Below are 19,046 nucleotides of genomic sequence, written 5' to 3' on the forward strand. Positions count from 1 at the left end.
GAGAGCAGATGGAAAATGGGGGAGGCGTTCTGGCCAAAAGAAGAAGATAGTATATTGCAGCTGTGGAAGATTTTCTCAGACAGTCTAGCAAGATGCAGCCGTGTGATCTGCATCTTTGCATGCATTATTTTGGTCATTGTTTCGTTATCTAAACTAAGCCCATGAAATTCACCACCGTCAGTTTCCTTCAGAGTTTCCTGGGGCTCAGTTTTTACTGTTTCATTGTTTTGAGAGTTCTCACTCTGAAAAATAAGAGTAGAATACACAATATGATCCATGAGGGTTGACGCCATCCTATTTCCTTGGACAGGACTTTCTGACACTTAAAAAATATATGTGGTTATCTATGCTGGGTGAACAAAAACACTACACCCGACCATGGTACACTTCCCATATTCTGTATCAAAACCATTAGAACTGATACATAGGCCAGACATCTGGCTGTATTTTAAAGGCTCAAAGGAACCTACCTATAATTTGGCTACAGTTGAAAAGTCCAATGAAGAAAGGAAATAATGCCAGACACAGATTTTCTAAGGTTATTGATCACAGCAGACTAGGAATCTGAACCTTGTATTGTTTTGAAAAGCGTCCCGTAACAACTGTTAACAATTATACTAATACAATTCACATTAGTACACAGATAATTCCCCTACTTCAGAGGTCGGAGCAAATGGTGACATTCTAAACAAATGTGTTCTGTCATTAGGAGCCCTGAGGAAGGTAAGCTATTTAGGAAACACTTCACTGCATGCACACATGTATCCATAACTCTAAATTCTAACTGAAGTAAAGCTAAGCTGACCAATTTTAAAGTCTATGAAATACTGAGATATGAAGATTTGGAGTATCTGAAATAGTAACAAACATTTAATGACCCAAATGCACTGAATAATGTGGCACATTTTGCAAGATTCATTGTCAACCACACGGTTATGGCTTATGTTGAAATTAGCCCACTCTTCTAAACATCATGCAAATTTGGGACTTCAGCTCTAAAATGCCTAACCAGTAGTACTACAAGGGAGAAACAGTACGTTTCTGTTGCTCTTGAACATCGTAACTCCAGTGACAGAAACATAATGCCTGTGATTTCCAAATTCTCCGTCATCTGCCACTTACACACCGAAAGGGCTAATCCTCAGCTTCACCTGTGAGTTCTCGGGAGAGTTACAACACACAGAGAGAAGAAAAAGTTAAACCCTCTGTAATGAGCAAGCTTCAGAAATAGCTGACCTGAGGTTTTTTTTCCCTGAGGCCGCTGGGCTTCCTTCTCTCTGTGCAGTGATAGGCATGGCCTTCCAGTTGACTAAGAAAAGCACAGGAGTTCAAAAACACTCCCTTGGGGTTTGGGGACAAGCCAGGATGCACAGTGGCAGCCCGTATGTGTTCTCCTCCCTGCCCTTTTACAGTTAACCCGGCAATCTTCAGCCAGCCTTCCCAACACGCCCCTCTCCACCCCCCGCTTCTTACCTTGATGTGGGAGGCGTTAATGTAGCCTGTGTTGTTTTCTTTGGTCGGTATGAGCTCTACGCGGTTCTCCTCGTAGGGGACGACCTCCCGGATACGGCTGCGCTCAGCATTTTCTGGCAGAGCTGCTGTGCTGAAAACGCCATTGGCCTTTTTCTTTGGAATCTGCTCATATTCTGTGAACACCATTCCCTCTTCGAGCTTCTTCTTCAGGGTTCTGAACTGCAACAGAAATTGATCTCCAGCTCTCTGAATTATCTTATCCAAACACTCCAACCAAACCACCAGATTTCTTCAAATATTTACAGGGACAGTGTTAATAAGTAGTTTCAAGATGGACAACTAATATTTGATGATTTGGTCTCATTACCGACCATATTGCTCGTGTCTCTTGTCCAATAACCAATTTCCTTCTCACTCATACCTTAAACAGAACGAATCTGCCAGACCAGGCAAGAGTTGAAATTCAAAATTAGTATTTTCGTTATTATCACCTCTGTTTAAAGTTCTAGTGATAAGGAGATCGTTCATCTTAATTACCCAGACGTCCTTCCCTCCACTTACACAGCTGTTCTTAGCTAAATTTTAAGATGATACTGGTCTACATTCCTCTAGTCGTGAGGATTAGACGCCCCATCTTTTATTTTTCCCACGGTCAAGCTACTAATAACAATACATGGTATTAATTAGATTAAATGATCCCTTTAAAGACCCTTCTGGCTCTAAGAGCATGCTAATACTTCATACATGCTGGCAAAACCTAAAACCCTAATCTTATTGTAATGCACTCTATTACATTTACATGACCTGTTTCTTAACCTGACAGCAATTTCAGGAACTAAAAGAACGTGTTTCTTCACCTCTGAAACACTACCACGCAACTTCTGGTTACTTTTCCCACAATGCATTACCCTAACAATGATAAACCAGCCATATGTTATAGCCAAACAAGGGGCCAGTGTATTAAAGAATTCTATAAATGCGTGGGTCAAAGAATCACTCCCTAGTAAAGGGTATTTGTTCACAAAAATCACAGAAACTGAGAGCTACAGCAACCGCTTAAGTTCTTCATTTTGCAAAAAAAAAATAAAGACACAGGCCCAGAGAAATTGAATGACTTGACCAAGGCCACACAGCTAGGTAAGGGCTGGTGTCTTTAGGGGTCGTCATGGCACCAACCTGACAAAGAAACATGAGATGTTGAAAAGGATCAATTTAATACAGCACAGACCAGGTCTTGCTAAGCTTCAAATTGAAGAATGAATTCGTCAAACACGCCTTCGTGCTGGCATGTCTGGGCGAGGAGAGAGCGTTGGAATCCTAAGACCACAGAGAATGAGTCACATGTTTGACAAGCCCAGCGCTTACCCTCTCATCCATGGGAACTCGGGTGGCATCAACGCGACTTTCTTCCCGCCCCGAGCCCCGAGCAACCGAGAGTCCGTTCAAGGCTGCCAACATCAGTGGCCTCTTCTGTGCCTCCAGGCCTGCCATCTTCTGCTTCTCTAGATTCTTGCGGCAAGAAAAGGCATGTTCTCATTGTTTGTAATACCAGGAGAATGCTGGAATGTGTTTTAATCTCCCCAAATCTGTAACTCCCCAGCCAAAGAATGCAGACAGTCACCATTAGCAGGGCAAATTCAAACACAGTCTTCCCATTATTCCCACTGTGCTGGAGGAAGCTGGTTCCTCCAGGCCTCCTGAGCTTTTATTTAAAATAGAGGAATGAACGAACAAACAAACAAGAGCAAAGACTCCACACAAATACACCCTGCCTCGGGGCTCACAAGAAAACAGTGTACACGAGACACTTTAGGAAGATAAGGGCTGAAGGAAGACAGGACAAGGAAAAGAGAAACAGAGATTCATGAATAATCAAACTTAATCACAATGATGGACCTTTTATACAGATTAAACAGTAAAAACCTTATAAAAACTGTTTGTTGCATTCTTAAGAGGTTGGATACATACATAAATGGACAAAAACCTTCCCATGTTTCCATTCAGAGGGGCTCAAGACTTGAGGGTGTTAATCCTGTATTGACTCTCTCTGGTCCCCGGGATATCATCCCCAAAATGAGAGCTGCTGTGGTTCTAGCAAAGTCACTAATACCACAGCCTGGGGCCACCCGAGATGACCTACCCAGCAGCACCCTTCGTGCTTCACCCAGAAGACCCACAGGAATGGACACCATGGCTCCCAGGGACCATGGTGGAGCAGCGGTGGATGTGACGGAGCCACGGGAGAACACGGATCTAGGGGCCCAGCAGAGCACTTAGCGGAAGGTTCGGGGTTGTTGACACCTGGCCCTTGTTTGTGGCTTTGCAACTCCTCTCTCTCTCACCTGCACAGACACTGAAACTGGATCAGTCGGGGCTCCTGTTACCTGGTCTACGGCTGTGCTTCCTCACGCCCTCTAAACTGATGGAGGTACCAACAAACCTCCATTTACTCATTTCAGGCAAGACAATGGGAGCATCTCCCACCAAATAATCTTGTCTTAGAAGACAGAAGCACAGAGAGACTTCATAAAGCATAGAAACAGATGAGTTTTACAGAGTTTATGATTTTGAGCCACACGAAAGGGAAACCAATTTGCAGGTTCCTTTGGTTGCCACAGATGAAGGAGTCATCTTATTCCTGTTTTCTTGTTTCAAACCTTTAGGTATTTCTTTTCTTAGTCTGTCAGTTAGAAATCTACTCCCCAGAGAAGTATCTTGATGGAGCCGTGGTGCATATTCTTCTAATTGTGGGCGTAAGGGGACGATTACACCCCGACATGCATGCCCTCAATGCCACCTACAGTCAGAATGGAGCCTTGGGAACTATATCCAATATCCTGGGATAAACCATAATGAAAAAGAATATAAACGTATATAAATATATCCGAGACACTTTGCTGTACAGCAGAAATTAAGCACAACATTGTAAATCAACTATACTTCAATAAAGTTAAAAAAAAAAAAAAAAAGAATGGCGCTCTGGCCTTTATGAGTGATTCTGTCAGTAAGATGCTTGGTCCAGCAACAGGGCTGACCCATCAGACAAACAAAAGGAGCATCTCAGAGGAAGATTAACTGTGAGAAAGTGAGAAAGGTCCCAAAGGTATAATATTCTTAAGACTGGCCCTGGTTTCTCAACCCCAGACAGATTTTGAAAGTTTTGGATATAAATGTGGTGGTGTGTGTGTGTGTGTGGGGTGGGGGGGGGGGTGTTAGTTTACTTGCTTATTAGTTTGTTTTTGTAAGGGAGAATTTTCCCCCCATTATCTCTTTTAGTTGAGAATGTTTTACTACTCCGCAAAGTTTTAAGAGAGCAAATTTTTTTTTAATAAATGGTCCTGAGGTCTTCCCAACAGTCCTTCTGCTTCCTTCCCACCATAAGGTAACCCCAACTGGGCCCAAAAGCCCAAAGAAACCTATTTGTCTTTCTTGGGAAAGGATTACTACTTACCTAATGAAAACTGAAACCCCAGGGATAACCTATTTCTCTTAGCTCCTCCTTACTTATCCTATCAGCTTATTACCAGAGATCAAAAATAATTAATTCAAAGATCTGATTTGGCCTTTTCTCTTCCCAGTACCTGATTTGGGGTTAGGTGACTAAAGACAGTGAAATGTCTTCCAGGCAGCAGTAGGAGCCAGGAGAAGCTATCAAGACAACAGGCCTGAGCTATATCCATCAAATGGATAAGCACCTCCAGAACTGGAGGGAGAGACTTGCCTGCAGGGCAAATTCTCCCCATAGCTGTCTCCCTCCAGTTCCTACTTGGTTACATTTTCTCATTTTCTTATCCTAGGGAGGCCCTGACAGCCTCCTCTTCTTAGCCATGCCTAACAAGCCAGGCAAAGGCTACCCATGGTGGGGGAGGGACAGACAGTCATCTGGGATGTGGGGAGGTCATTGGGGTGAGTTTCTTCACAAAGACAATAGAGACCCATCCCAAGCATCAGCGCCAGTGGTGGTCACCACCTTGCCTGGCTCACTGAAGACCCTCCAAGTCCTACTCTGAGGTTGGGACACCAGCCAAGGGCGGCAGCCCTTGAGCTCACAAGTGTGTAGGATTTGGGGAAAAAAATCAGAGAAGGGACTTCCCTGGCGGTCCAGTGGTTAAGACTCCGTGCTTCCAATGCATGGAACCAGGATCTTAGCTGCTGGTCGAGGAACGAAGAACCCACATGCTATGAGGCATAGTCAAGACATAAACAGTTTTTAAAATTAAAAAAAAGAAAGAAGAAGAAGGTACACATTTAAAAAAAAAAAAATCAGGGAAAATGACATAGGGCTGGGGTAATGATGTTCCTGAACTAGTTAAGGGGTAAAATTGGCTATTCGCTCTTACCCAATGGATGGGATGGGAGGACACGTGGAAACAGTGGGAAAGGCCCTTGCTCCTTTGTGATAATGCCTGAAGCACTATGTAGGGAACCAGTGCCGTGAATTTGGCTACAGGCTTTTGTTTAATACAGGTAACAAGAGAAGAGAACGAAGACGACCTAAGTGAGGCTAGGGGACCACGTAGGCAGCAGCTGAATGCTTAGACGGATGGGTTCTTGATACCGAGTTGTGTTATAGGGGTGTGAGGCCAAGAAGTGCTGAAAATCCCTTTCTACCAGTGCTTACTTTTCCCAAACTCAGAAAGCTCTCCCCGCAGGCACCCAGCCCCGCATCTCATTCCAGCATCTCATTCCATCCCCAGGAAAAGGCTCCCCCGTGAGGCACCTAGCCCCGCATCTCAGCCCAACAGTCTTATTTCCCACAGGCACAGCACAACTTTCACAATTTCCCTCTAGGTGGAAAAAGTTACGCCTGTACCAACTTCTTAGCGATACTCCACGGATGGCCAAAACCGTGAGGCTAAGAATGTTCTTCAGGTTTGTCTAAAGTAGGAACGTTGCTATGGACTAGACTCCTAAACCGAGGGACTTGGCTTCCTTAAAACTTTGGCTCTTTACAGGTTGATTCCCTCTGGAGCACTGGGAGACTTATAAATGAAGAAAGTCTAATGAACTCCATCAAAGCCCATGTTAAGTTACAACTGCTCTGGAGTTCCTAAAATAAGCCCTGGCTACCTTATAGTTCAGCTGTGGTACATGCAGAGGAGAAGTCAGTCTAGGTTTGAATGGTTATACTGAGAGGATTTTTAAACTTTTTAAGGGAGTGAATACTTCCAGGACAAGTGTGGCGTGTGTATAAATATGCATGTGTGAATTCTTGATAGAATAAGAATGGTTAATGGAAGCTCAACGGTAAACTTCTGGGTTTATTGTTATTCTCTTGGATGTGTGTTAAACATCTCTCGAAAGAAGATTTGAACATAAAGCTGGATACATCATGGACAATATTGATGAACGATCCTGACATCTAGATCTACACAGAAAGCTGTGCTCTGAAGGCATGCTGCTCTTTTAATATCTAATTGGGTGGGGGGGGAAATGCTTTCCCCTGGAAAAACCAAAGTACCAGGAGATGGAGGAAGGTGAGCTCCTGGCAGCTCATGCAATGGGAAGTCTGACCCTGAATAAACAGCAAATGCTGGCCCAGACACCAATCTCAACACCACCAACCTGTAAGATCCTGACTCTCTCACAGCACTTTGCACCAAGCACACCTATGAGAAGCCATGAATGAGAATGGAAGGTTTATGTGAAAACAAAGTTCTGTGAAATGAAACACTACCTGTTTATATGCCAAGTGATTTTTAAATCCCTACCACATTCCCTGAATAAGGCTTGCGCTTTCTTCAGTGCCCAGAGGATGTATGTCTAAATCATGGAAAAGGAGCAGAGGGGGCCACGGGAGAGGGTGGAAATCAGCCCGTTTAACTGTCCCTCGGAAGATGCCCTGGGAGAGGAAGCCACTTACCCGGATCATCATCTCTCTTTCTATAATGCTGTCCTCCAGGGAGAACATTTCAGACACAGGTCTCTCCTTCACAGGCTCTTTCTTGACCCGCTCCTTCACACTTGTCAGGTCGGGCTCTGAGATGGATGGACCAAGAGAGGACCCGTTGATGGCCATCTGGTCAGCCCGGGAGATACTGATGGCCTTGGCTGGCCCCTGCCTCAGGACCCTGGCCCTGGCGATGGCGGGAGGAAGGCACACCTGGTCTTGCCCCAGCGCCCCGTTGCTCACACTTTTCCTGGGTCCGGGGTACTCGGGTGGGGGCTTGTTTGGAATGCGGGCTAAGGCGGCCTGTAGCTGGGCGCTGTACTCCATCTTCTCGCGGAGCACGGGGATCTGGGGCACCGGATCCGGAGCCTCCTCTTCTTCCTCCTCGCTCTCGCTGCTGTGGATCAGCATCGTGGCATCCGAGAAAGTCTTCCTGTGGTGATACTCCGGAAGCTGGGGGACCTCGTGGCTCCCCGGCACCTCCTCGGGTGGCCCCGGCTCTCGCAGAGTGTTGCGGCGGGCCATGGGGATGTTTAGCGACTTCAAGGTCATGGCTTCCATGCCCCGCACCATGCTGCTCATCACCTCCAGGCTGTGGCGCTTGTGCACCGTGCCGTGGTGCTTGGTGGCCGTGAGGGGCTCGCTCACCTCCTGGAGAGACTGATGCACCACCGGGGAGCTGTCCTCCTGGAAGGTCTTCACGGACAGCTGCACTTTGCGAGTCACCAAGTCGGGGCTACTGCCGCTGACGTACTTGTGGCGGTGGCTGGCGAGGTCCGGGGTGCTCGTGGCGGGGCGGGGCCGTGGGTAGGGGGGTGGTGGCCGGAAGAGATAGTTTTTGAGCATGTGGGCCGTGTTGTAGTTATAGGTGCCCTGGAGCTGCATGTTGGCCAACTCCGGGGTGCTCACCGTGTGTGAGATGGCGCTTGCCCCGGGCTTGCTTGGCACCGTGGTATTCTTCGGGTTGATCTGGTCCGATGGACTGACCAGTTTGTTACCGTAGCCCCCCTGGGGCCCATAAGGAACAGTGTAGGGGTGCCTCTCCCGCATCTCGGGCTGGCTGTACACCAGATCCTCTGGCTGGTTGTAGGCGTGGGTGTTGATGATGTTGAGGTTTCGCAGGGACTGGCTCTGGCTGTCCGTGTGCACGACCCCCCTCTTCATCTGCCGCATGACTGTCTCATAATCGGGGGTCGGCCGGTAGGATGGCACGATGATGGCGCTGTGCCGGTGGCTCGGGATGTAGTCAGCCCGCATGATGTCACTCCCAGGGATGCTGAGGTTGGAGGACACGGGAGAAGCCTGGATGAAGCTTTGGGAGCAACTGAGGGAGTTGACGCTGTGAATGCTACACACACTGCCATTGGTGACGGTGCCATTTATGTAACTTAAGTCCAGGCTGTTGTGCGAGTTGCAATACAAGGCTTCTTCATTCCCATGGAAGATGCTGTCTGCAAGAAGTCACACAGAGGCACGTGAACGTCCACACCATCCTGCTTCAATCAAGTTCATCCTCACACTTACAGACGTCATAAAAAGGGAAATCCCGTGGTCTCCACCCACATATTCCATGGAAAAACTGGTAATTTCTTGGGCAAGATGCCAACATATGGAAGGAACATTTTAAAGCACACTAAAAAGAAAAAGTGAATCTAAACAAAGAAAGCTATGCACATACGGAACCGTTATCACCTGGGTTAAGTTCTCGATGTGGCCACGAGCTTTTAAATCAGGCACCAACAATGGCCCTCACGTTGGGAGACCTGTCCTCTTGTTCACGGCTCAGCGACAGAACTGGATGTTTGGGTCAGGAAGTCAAGAACTTTAATAGGGCAATAGATTTGAAATTATTGAGTCCTGGGAGCTGATCTTCCTGACCGCAGTGGGAAAACTCCCTGTATCTGAGGGACTGCCGCGCATCTGTCAAGGCACGAGGCCAATAACACAGTCAGGATGTCGGCATGCGTGGCTGCTTCATTCTGATGGGCAACCAACGGAGGGCACAATAAGAATCAGGAGGTTTGTTTAGCCACTGCCTAAAACCCGCCTCTACAGTTGGCTTCATCACTGAGGTCAGTTTCCCATGAAAATTAATCATACTTTAAAGAGGTACCTAAAGAGATAAAAAGCAGATTTCTAAAGTAAGGCCCATTCTGGGGGTCCAGTGTTCCTTTAACACACACATACACAGACACCCCTAGGCAGGCAACCTCTTGCCAACACACTTTTCTGTGGGCAAAGTATATTCATTTTTTACACTATAGATTTAAGCATGAGCGGAGTAGAAGAAAGCAAAGGCAGAAAAGATTAAAAAACAGAAAAGGTGACTGAAAACACTTGGCTGCCTGAAGAGGAGGGGTGGGAACATAGACCAGATGAGAGGATACAGGCGAGAAAAACTAGGAGAACGTGTTGCATTTATCCGCCTTAATGGGGTTTGGTGCCCTCCCATAGAAGCAGGGTAACTCTGCTAGTCTGCTTGTAAAAAGTTGTGTTTTATTAAATTACATCATCTTGATTATCTTAGTCTCCATGCTCCCATTTAGACAGTGCAGAAAGAGTCAAAGCAGCTAGCATATGATAACCCAGAAACAAATTATCCAATTACCATACTGTCAACATCCAATGTTTAATCCCATTCCTTTTTGGAGATACAGTTAGTGTAATGATTCCAGAGCCTGGCTCAAGAGTCAGGACACCAATCTTCATATCCAAGCTTCCCAGTACCCTTTCTGTACCCCAGTTTCTGTATCTGTCAAATGGAAATAATAACAGTACGTATCTCCTAGGTTTATTTTGAGGATTAAATGAGACAATACAGTGCAAGTGCTCAGAACAAGTGCTTAAGGAGAGGAATTGCTCTATAAATGCTCATTCTCAGAATAATTATTATTGGAATGGGTTTTTTTACACACTTTGCATGGGAGTGTTTAGGGATAAAAAGAGGAATAAAAGTTTAATAAGTGCACTGAGAAAGGGGCCAGTGGGAGAGATCGGAAAGGAGAGTTAAAATGAGGGGCTGAGGGCTTCCCTGGTGGCGCAGTTGTTGAGGGTCCGCCTGCCGATGCAGGGGACAAGGGTTCGTGTCCCGGTCCAGGAAGATCCCACATGCCGCGGAGCGGCTGGGCCCGTGGGCCATGGCCGCTGAGCCTGTGCTCCACAACGGGAGAGGCCACAACAGTGAGAGGCCCGCATACCGCAAAAAAAAAAAAAAAAAGGGGGGGCTGAGATTTTATGTGTATTTCTTTCAATTATTCTGATGCCTGTGCTCTCTGTCACCTTGAAAACCTGCTTGACTGTTACAAGCTCTCTGACACTGACAAGGAGGGTGAAGAGTATTCTGTGGGGCTTAGCTGTCACTCTCCTCTCTGTCCCACTTACAAGAAGGAAGAGGAGAAAGGAACTTGCTCACTGCCTTCCCCCAAGTCCCTCTGGAGTCAATTCTGGGGAAATTTTCCTCTCAGGAGTAAATGATATTCTATGCCTTTCACAAATCCAAGCTGTTGCCCGCTGCCATTCAGGCAATGACAAAGTTAAAATGAAAGCATCACGGTCACCCCCCAAAAAAAGTCTCAGTACCCATCACCAGTTCTCAACTTTGCGTCTTAAGAAGGGACAGCGGCCAGCCAGTTACCTTGAGAAGTGTGTGTTTCCGAGTAGTGTTCGCCACACTGGACATGCATGGGAGGCAAGATGTACGGTTGCTGCCGGGGCTGAAACAGAGAACACAGCACAGGTGGGAGGCCTTGGCGCAAATGGCCGTAACACTCACGAGCACCAGCGCGAGCACACGATGGTCCCCATCGTTCACCACGCCTGCAGGGAGGCACGCTGCAGATGCTCTGCTCTCCACACTCAACCCAACCCTGCCCTAAGCATCTGCACCTCCGTCTCGTCACCAAGCTTAGGACTGGAGAAACAAGAAGCGGGGAATGGGGAGGCTGGTTCAAGGAGAGAAAGAGGCTGTAATCAACATGAAGGCCCCTATTTATAACGTATTTTCTAACACACCTGCAAGGCTCCCAACGCCTTTTTTAAAGGAATAACTCAGAAGATGTACTTTATCATGTTCCACCTAAAACATAATGAGAGTAAGGCGGAAGCCTGTTTCCTTCTATTCAAAATTGGGTCCCTCCTGAAGCTACAAGTTCGTACCCATCAGCACAGTTGTACCTATGACCCTAGTTCACAGTGCCACATCAGCCTCAAATAGGGACAGGGGAGTGTTAAGATGGGCCCACTTGCAAATTTACATAAAATCTGAAATGTGATTCCTAACAATGAGCGTGCAGTTCCCAGGACCACTTATGGACCCTCCCATTGCAGAGGATCCAGTTCAACCATCTAGCCCTTCAGTGAGGACTCTTCGCCATAAGACTCTTAAAGATGGACATTTAGACTCAACCTGAATAACTCCATGCTGCAGAGGAGGGTGAAACTTTTAAAGAAAACACCAAAATGCTTAGAGAGCTTCACTAACTGGGGAGTTGAGAAAGGAAATATGATGAATGGCTAATATGGTCTAGAGCAAGTCATTTAACCTCAATAGGTCTCAGCTTCCTGTCACTCAAATCAGTCTCCTCCCTCCAACATTATCCATTTTATTCCCATATTAGGGTTCCAGGTAAAAATGTGTTTGAAGGAAGAGTTTTGATATTAAAAAATAAACTTTAAGCTTATAAACCACCAAACAGGATGATCTCTTATATTTCTATTTGATTATTTTAAAATTAATCTTATAGATATTAGTTTAAATGTTACTGCTTTGGGACAGAGCTGAGATCAAGTCAAAAAAAAAAAAAAACCCCACAAAGCCAGCAGGGGTCACACTTTCTCAGTATTCCTCAACAGAAGAACACTCTACGCAGAGTCCGAGGCTGGGCAAATAACTCATCTACTATTTCCTTTGCTACAAATAATGTTTAAGCATCAAAGGGGCAAATAAAGAAGGTAATGAAGACAAGAAATCCAAAAATTAAAGAGAATCAGGGTAGAGGAAGTAAAGAATTGAAATTAATCTAAGAAAGTAGTTCAGGGTATCAGCTCTTCTAAATATTCCCAAATCTCTCTTGGCTGGTTTTTGAGTAGCAATTTAAAAATATTTTTCCTCTTTTTGATAATACGTAATTCAACTCAATTTTTCCATGATTGGACAGCCAGTTTTTAGGTTTAAAAAAACAAAACAGAACAAAACAAAACAGTAGGGAGGGATTCATACAAGGGAACAGAAATATACAGCATGGCAAAGTTGGCTCACCTCTGCCTTCTCTCACTCTTATTTAAAAAAAAGAAAAGAAAAATCCTATACGTAGGTGACCGTTTATGAACTGGCATAAGTCTGTAAGCAATACAAGTGAGAAACAGTAATAGCTAATCCTCCAAACACCATTTCAGGATTATTTATTGTCTCTTTATATATTTCAATATATTATTGTTTCTTTCCAGATCTGCTAACACAAAAACAAATTAGATGCCACAATATAGGAGCTAGAAGGGCAAGAGAAAAACAACAATTAGAAGCCCTTGTTATCAGCCAGGAAGCCCAAAGGAGACAATGTTCTCTGGTTTTACTCTCACTCATCCCAAGGAGCTCTTGCTGAAATGGTTTAATCCTAAGGGGCAGAGGAAAGGGAGAAGCCAGGAATCTGGCTTCCTGTAGATTATCTTCATCCAAACAAAACAGGAAAGCCTCTGTATCTTCTCTAGATAATTAGGATGAGATCAAATCACAAGATAGCCCTAAAACACTTTGCTTCCCCTGGTGTTTCATGGACACAAGTGAACATTTATGTCACTAGTAAAGACATGTGGACTCTAAGGAAGGGAAAAGGAAAATCATATCAACAAAGGAGAAGAATAAGGAAACCAGTGCCATGAACAAATCTACTGGTACTTCAGGGCAGAAGCCCAAAGCAGCCGTCTACACCTCCAAGGCAAAGACCTCTTGTGAGATGTTGCCCATTAACACAGAGATTAATAATATTCACGTGGGTTTGCAGGAATTATCAATATTATGTGATATGATGACCAAACTCTAGAATACTAAGAGTTCATGTCAATGCATTTTCCAGAAGAAAAAGAAAAAATTCCTAAAACAGTTCCTTTTAAAAGACAAGTGAAAGACGTGCTATAGGATATATATTGCGTACAAAGAAAAATTCCATTTTATTCTTCCATCAACTCAAAGGAACTGTTCAACCTACACACATTTAAAGGTCACATGTTTATTCTATTTTGTGTAAAATAAATCATAATCTAAAATAAAAGAATTATGACGTAAAACAAGTAGACATTTTAAAGGAAACTAACTCTCCCACGTCTTGCTATGATATCCTCCTTAATTCTCAAAATAAAACACAGTCTAAGACAGAACACACACAATGAAATGAGTTGTTTCCCCTTATTCACATGATTAGTAGAGCAGTTTTTTAAAAAAGGCTAATGGTAGGTAGAAAAGTGGATCAACTCAAATTCTGTTGGCCTTAAAATCAGAAAATTAATTAATTTTAATTTTCTTCCCCAACAAATACTCTACCTAAGACCATCAACTAGACTCCTTCAATTTTTGCTCATTTAAAGTAGACATTTTCTGACTAGTTTATTAAACTCTGTCTATGGCAGTGAATATAAAAGAATTTGTGGAGATTATAACTGAAGACACGTCTATATGCAAAAATCAGAAATAGCGGATAAAGATAGATAAAGCAAGTGGAAAAAAACACACAGTAGGTTGCGTGCTCAAGGAACACGGTCTCATCGGCCCAGACTAAAATTCATGGGGGTGAACCCTGAGTCACACTTAGAAAAGTGACGGACATGGGTGGGCACAAGAGGGACAAAATGGGTGTGCATCTCACCTGCATAGCAGACTGATGCCCTTCTGTGTTCTCACCATATCTCACCTGGTCATGAGGTCATGACCTAGTCATGATGCCCTAGTCATCCCTCCCCTCAAGTTAACAACAAAGGGACACTCACACCCCGACAAGTCAGAGGACTTGATAACTGAAGACTTCATACATACCAGGGAGGACCGGCTCCAGGTGGGCTGGCGTCTGATAGGGGGTGGAGAATTTGATTGTCTACGTGAAAAGTTGAAAAAAAATGAGGATGGTTATTATTATTTACCATGTACAAGAAGACCAGATAGACAAGAGAGGGAGAAGAGGGGAAAGGAGAAAAGATGAGTTAAGAATTACAGCAAAACATAAACATTTTCTATTTCTGGGTGCTGAAGCTAAGAACAATTTCGATTTCTTTTTTGTCCTTTTTTTATTTTCAAAGTGTTTGGAACATATGATACTTTCATAATATGTTTTACAAAGTAATATTAGAAGAACGAGGCTTATTTCTAAAGACAAATTATAAGGGAAATAAAAATCAACAACAGTCTTTTAGAGGTTAGAGAGTGGAGACCTCTGGAGAAGGATGCTGTTCAGATGAGGCTGATTTCCTAAAACTCCAGAGGCCTATCCCAAGTCCTCGTGTAGCCCATGCTGAGGCTCTGAAACTATCAATATATACAGAATTTACTGTCTATGTGGGGTAGGGGGTATGCTTTTTAGAGAGTCCCAGTTTTCATCAGATAAGCGGTTAGGAACCTCCCATACATGGTTGTGAAGAAGAAAGGAATGATTATTACAGAAGTAGAAAGGAAAACAGAATTTCCTTAATTTTCAGTCTAATATGTGATGCTCACTCATATATGTGATGCTCACTCATGTAAGAAGAAAAGGCCACAAAAGAATTACAAATACTCAGAACATTTTATGTTAAAGCCACTTGCTAAGAAATGATCAAACCAGAAGACTACACTTCTCAAAATAGTTTTGTTTTTAAATTCACCCTACAGAAGTCAACTATAGAATTCTTGTTAATGTCAAAGACACCCCAACAAATCAAAGGCAACAGCAGAGAACCGCAAAGATGTGACCTATAGGGAATCTGTTCAAAAGAATGGTATGTGTGTCTATGCGCGCATGCGTGTGTATGCATGTGTGTACCCATAACAGATATGGTGGCTTAAATTGCTGCTCTCTAATCAGTGCTCTTCTGATTTACATTTGCAAACTTTGCTGGCAGACCTAATACTATATAGTCATCTCTTGGTATCCAAGGAGGATTGGTTCCAGGACCCACCTCGGATACCAAAATCCATGTATGCTCAAGTGCCTTATATCATCTGGCATAGCATTTGCATATAACCCATGCACATCCTCCCACATACTTCAGATCATCTCTAGATTACTTATAATACAATGTAAAGAGCTGCCAGTTCATAGTGAATTCAAGTTTTGCTTTTTGGAACTTTCTGGAATATATTTTGATCCACGGTTGGTTGAATTCGCGGATAGGAAACCCACAGATACAGAGGACCAACTGTACTATCAAATATACTTTCAGACTCTGACAGTGGCCAATGGCAAAGACTGGTTTGAAAGAACCTCCATCATGTAGAGAAAAAAGTCTGTCTGGACCTAATGCTCCAGTTCTATAGCAGCACCTTCTTCAGCAGGAACTGCTCTAGGACAGTATTTTCACACTCTTGCATGTGTCCACTGGGGAAGTGGGAAAGCAGTTCTTCTCCTGCATTTACATCCTGAGGTTCTTTGAAACAAAATTAAGCACCTTGGATGCCCCAACTGCTGATGTACTCTGCTGAGGAACGTCTTTTGAAGGCAACCAGAGGAAAGGCTATGATAGTGTGAGCCCGGCACGCTATATCCAAGGTCAGGTCACAGTTAAGTTCCCTCATCAGACTCCCTTTATCATCTTTATTTCCAAATTAAACTGAAAAACACACACATGGATTTGTGACATCTATTAGCGTCTTCCAAGTCTTCCTCTAATTACCCTGGCCTCTCATTTACAGGCGGGTGATGTGACCCAGAAGCACACGCAGGGTTAGCCAACTGTGTGAGCAACACAGGGCTGAGGATGACAGCAGCTTCTTCTCTTTCAAGTTGGCTCGTCACTCTGCTACCTGCTTCTGAACACACTCCACATCTGACACGAAGGGGCGCCCCGGCAAATTGGGAACCACTCGATTCCTCCAAACTCATGGCAGAGGTTGGAAAGGCACTGATGTCGGCCAATCCGTTCAGGAAGTCCAGCATTCACAGTCAATTTGCAAATCATTTTCTCCCTAGGCATATAGACTACACAAGACAGTCTTCATCATTAAAGCTCTTTCCCTCCCGCCCGGCTTTAACTTGCCCCTTTAGCTTCTACAAGGAATGAGGAAAAAGAGTCAGTATAAAAAGCGATCTACACCCTCCCTAAAGCACAAGAATTGAAGCTGATCCCGGGAGAGGGTGGACAAAATGTTTACTTACTCAGTGCAGATTTTGTTTTGTTTGTAAAACTTGTGCCGTGTAGCAAACAATCGAGATATATACTTGGCGTTTTCGATATCATCCTTGGAGAAGAAGAAACAGGGGAAAAAATAAACAGTTGTTTGATTGTATTGGGCTGGACAAACAGTTCGTTCGGGTTGGGCCATCCAAACCCGAAGGAACTTTTTGGCCAATCCAAATATATGCATTTCACTAGGATTCCTCTGAGCAGGGGCACGTCCCTTCCTCCCTTCATGTCAAGCACACAATAACCCCCTGAGCCAGAAACCAGTGTGCTGAAATTCAGTGGCGGTCATGTCTATGAAGCCCACCCAAGGATGGCAGACAAATACTGTCTGCTAAAGACGCTGGGGTTACAGTGATGATCTGACGTGTCTTTACATAATGCTAAACCAAGTGCTTTGAAAATCAGTAAATAAATCAAGGCAGAGCGTAGCATGAACGCCAAGCATCATCAAATGGGAGGCAGGGAGGTGCAGGGAGTGCCTTGGCTCTCAAGTAGGCACTCAACAGAAAGGCAATCACCCAGTTTGCTTCAGATCAGGCTTGGATTATGATGGCAAAGAAAATCCCAAGCAGCCAGTAAAAGAAAATACCATGCAATATCATCAAGGGTGACTAGTCCAGGGCATGCCCGACAATGTGATCCACCACATATAAGGCTGGTGGAGGAACCCAAACCCTAGAGTCAAAACTCAGCTTGAAACCCCAGCATTGTGAGCATGAGGTCCCCACCACCTTCCAGAAATGAGTGATGACAGCTCTGGGCAAGTACTGGAAAGTTATGGGTTCAACAGAGTATTTATTCTGTCCTGACATGGAGAGCGAGGAGAAGATATTACAGGTTGAGAAGACAAACAGCAGCTGCCTGTGGGACCCTGCCTTCACCTGCCCGTCTTGCTTACCGTGTGAAAGAGGGCAGTCTCCTCTTTGCTGATGAGCTCCACCAGGATAGTTGACTTGTTGTGAGTGATATTCCCCATGTCATTCCACCTGCACAGAAGAAAGCCAACGGCGTTTGCCCAAAGACGTTCTAGGCGTTTATGACGGCATAGGAGTGTCACCTGTTATTCCTGAGTCTCATTTTACAAAGTATGATTTAACCATATTTTTAAAAACTAAACGTCCCTCCTCTCAAAGCAGAAAAGGAAATAAAATGCAACACGCATCTATTTAAATAGCTAAAAATCCTATGTCAACGACGTCTAGATATTGCTGTTAATAAAGTACACTTTCCTTTACGACCTAGGAGGAGAATATGCCAGAGACTTCCACTGCCTTGGTTTTCACGCTTCCAAATGGACAGAGCATTTCCCGTGATCCCCATTTTCAATGCTGGAGGGGGATGTCATTTAAAAGTCATGTGTGGAATTCCCTGGCGGTCCAGTGGTTGGGACTCCGCGCTTTCACTGCCGAGGGCCTGGGTTCGATCCCTGGTTGGGGAACTAAGATGCCACAAGTTATGCAGCACGGCCAAAAAAAAAAAAAAAAATCATGTGTCTCCAAGAATCTAGGCTGAAGAACGCACAGAGGTTCTGTGTTGCGCTGTACACTACAGATTTGATTATGCCACTTGCAAAAAATGCCTAGGGAGTGTTTAATGTGCCTACATTTTTGTGATCTAAACACACACATACGTTTCCTTCCCTTTCCTCATGGAGATCTTATCTAAAATGAGATACACAGAAAGAACCACCAGACAAGGGAAGGTTAGCTCCTGCTTCCCATTCTACTTGGAGCCAGTTTCTAATCATCTCTTACACTACCTACCCTTCACTCTGTTCCCTGACCTATAATTCCCTGCCCACCGCTTTCTCCCACCATCCTGCTTTTGCTCATTACACTTCTACCTCTGCCTGCATGATTCCTTTAAGACTCAGAAGAAGTCACCTTCTCCAGGAAGCCTTTCCTCATCCCCAAGCACCCACATGCCAGGAAAGGGCCTAGTGTAGTCCTCTATCAGTCACCACATTGTATCACAATTGTTCATGTCTGTGACCAGATCCCTAACTAAACCAATCTCGATCATAGGCCCTCATGCCCCGGGCAGAGATTCTGCTTTCTTCATCTCTGTATTCCAAGCACCAAGTACACCTGGCACACAGCATTCAATAGATGTTTGCTGAAATAATGCAAAGTAATGAGGTTGTCTCGCATCTGTATAGAGTACAGTTCTTTTATCAACTCTCTTAGGTAGGCAAGGCGGCTATTTACGTTCCACTCTGGAGATGAGGCAATTCAGGCCAAAGGGGATGACTTAGCCTCACTCACTCTGCTCATCAGGGACCGATGAGTTCTATACCTTCCAGGTTTTCCTCCGATCAGCT

The 19,046-nt window shown here is 44.6% G+C and overlaps 1 protein-coding gene across 2 annotated transcripts in view; it reads right to left on the reverse strand.

Moving 5' to 3' along the window:
• PTPN14 (protein tyrosine phosphatase non-receptor type 14) overlaps window positions 1–19,046 on the reverse strand; it is a 167,911-nt gene that overhangs the window by 16,890 nt on the left and 131,975 nt on the right. For both annotated transcript variants that reach the window (XM_004275244.3, XM_033438014.2), the window contains 7 exons: window positions 17,625–17,712; window positions 16,699–16,781; window positions 14,388–14,445; window positions 10,998–11,076; window positions 7,337–8,814; window positions 2,839–2,982; window positions 1,474–1,692 (listed from right to left, as the gene is read on the reverse strand). In XM_004275244.3, coding sequence (XP_004275292.1) covers window positions 1,474–1,692; window positions 2,839–2,982; window positions 7,337–8,814; window positions 10,998–11,076; window positions 14,388–14,445; window positions 16,699–16,781; window positions 17,625–17,712 — 2,149 coding nt within the window. The remainder of the gene's footprint in view (window positions 1–1,473; window positions 1,693–2,838; window positions 2,983–7,336; window positions 8,815–10,997; window positions 11,077–14,387; window positions 14,446–16,698; window positions 16,782–17,624; window positions 17,713–19,046) is intronic.

The sequence above is a fragment of the Orcinus orca genome, chromosome 1, assembly GCF_937001465.1.
Source record: "Orcinus orca chromosome 1, mOrcOrc1.1, whole genome shotgun sequence".
NCBI classification, from domain to species: Eukaryota; Metazoa; Chordata; class Mammalia; order Artiodactyla; family Delphinidae; genus Orcinus; species Orcinus orca.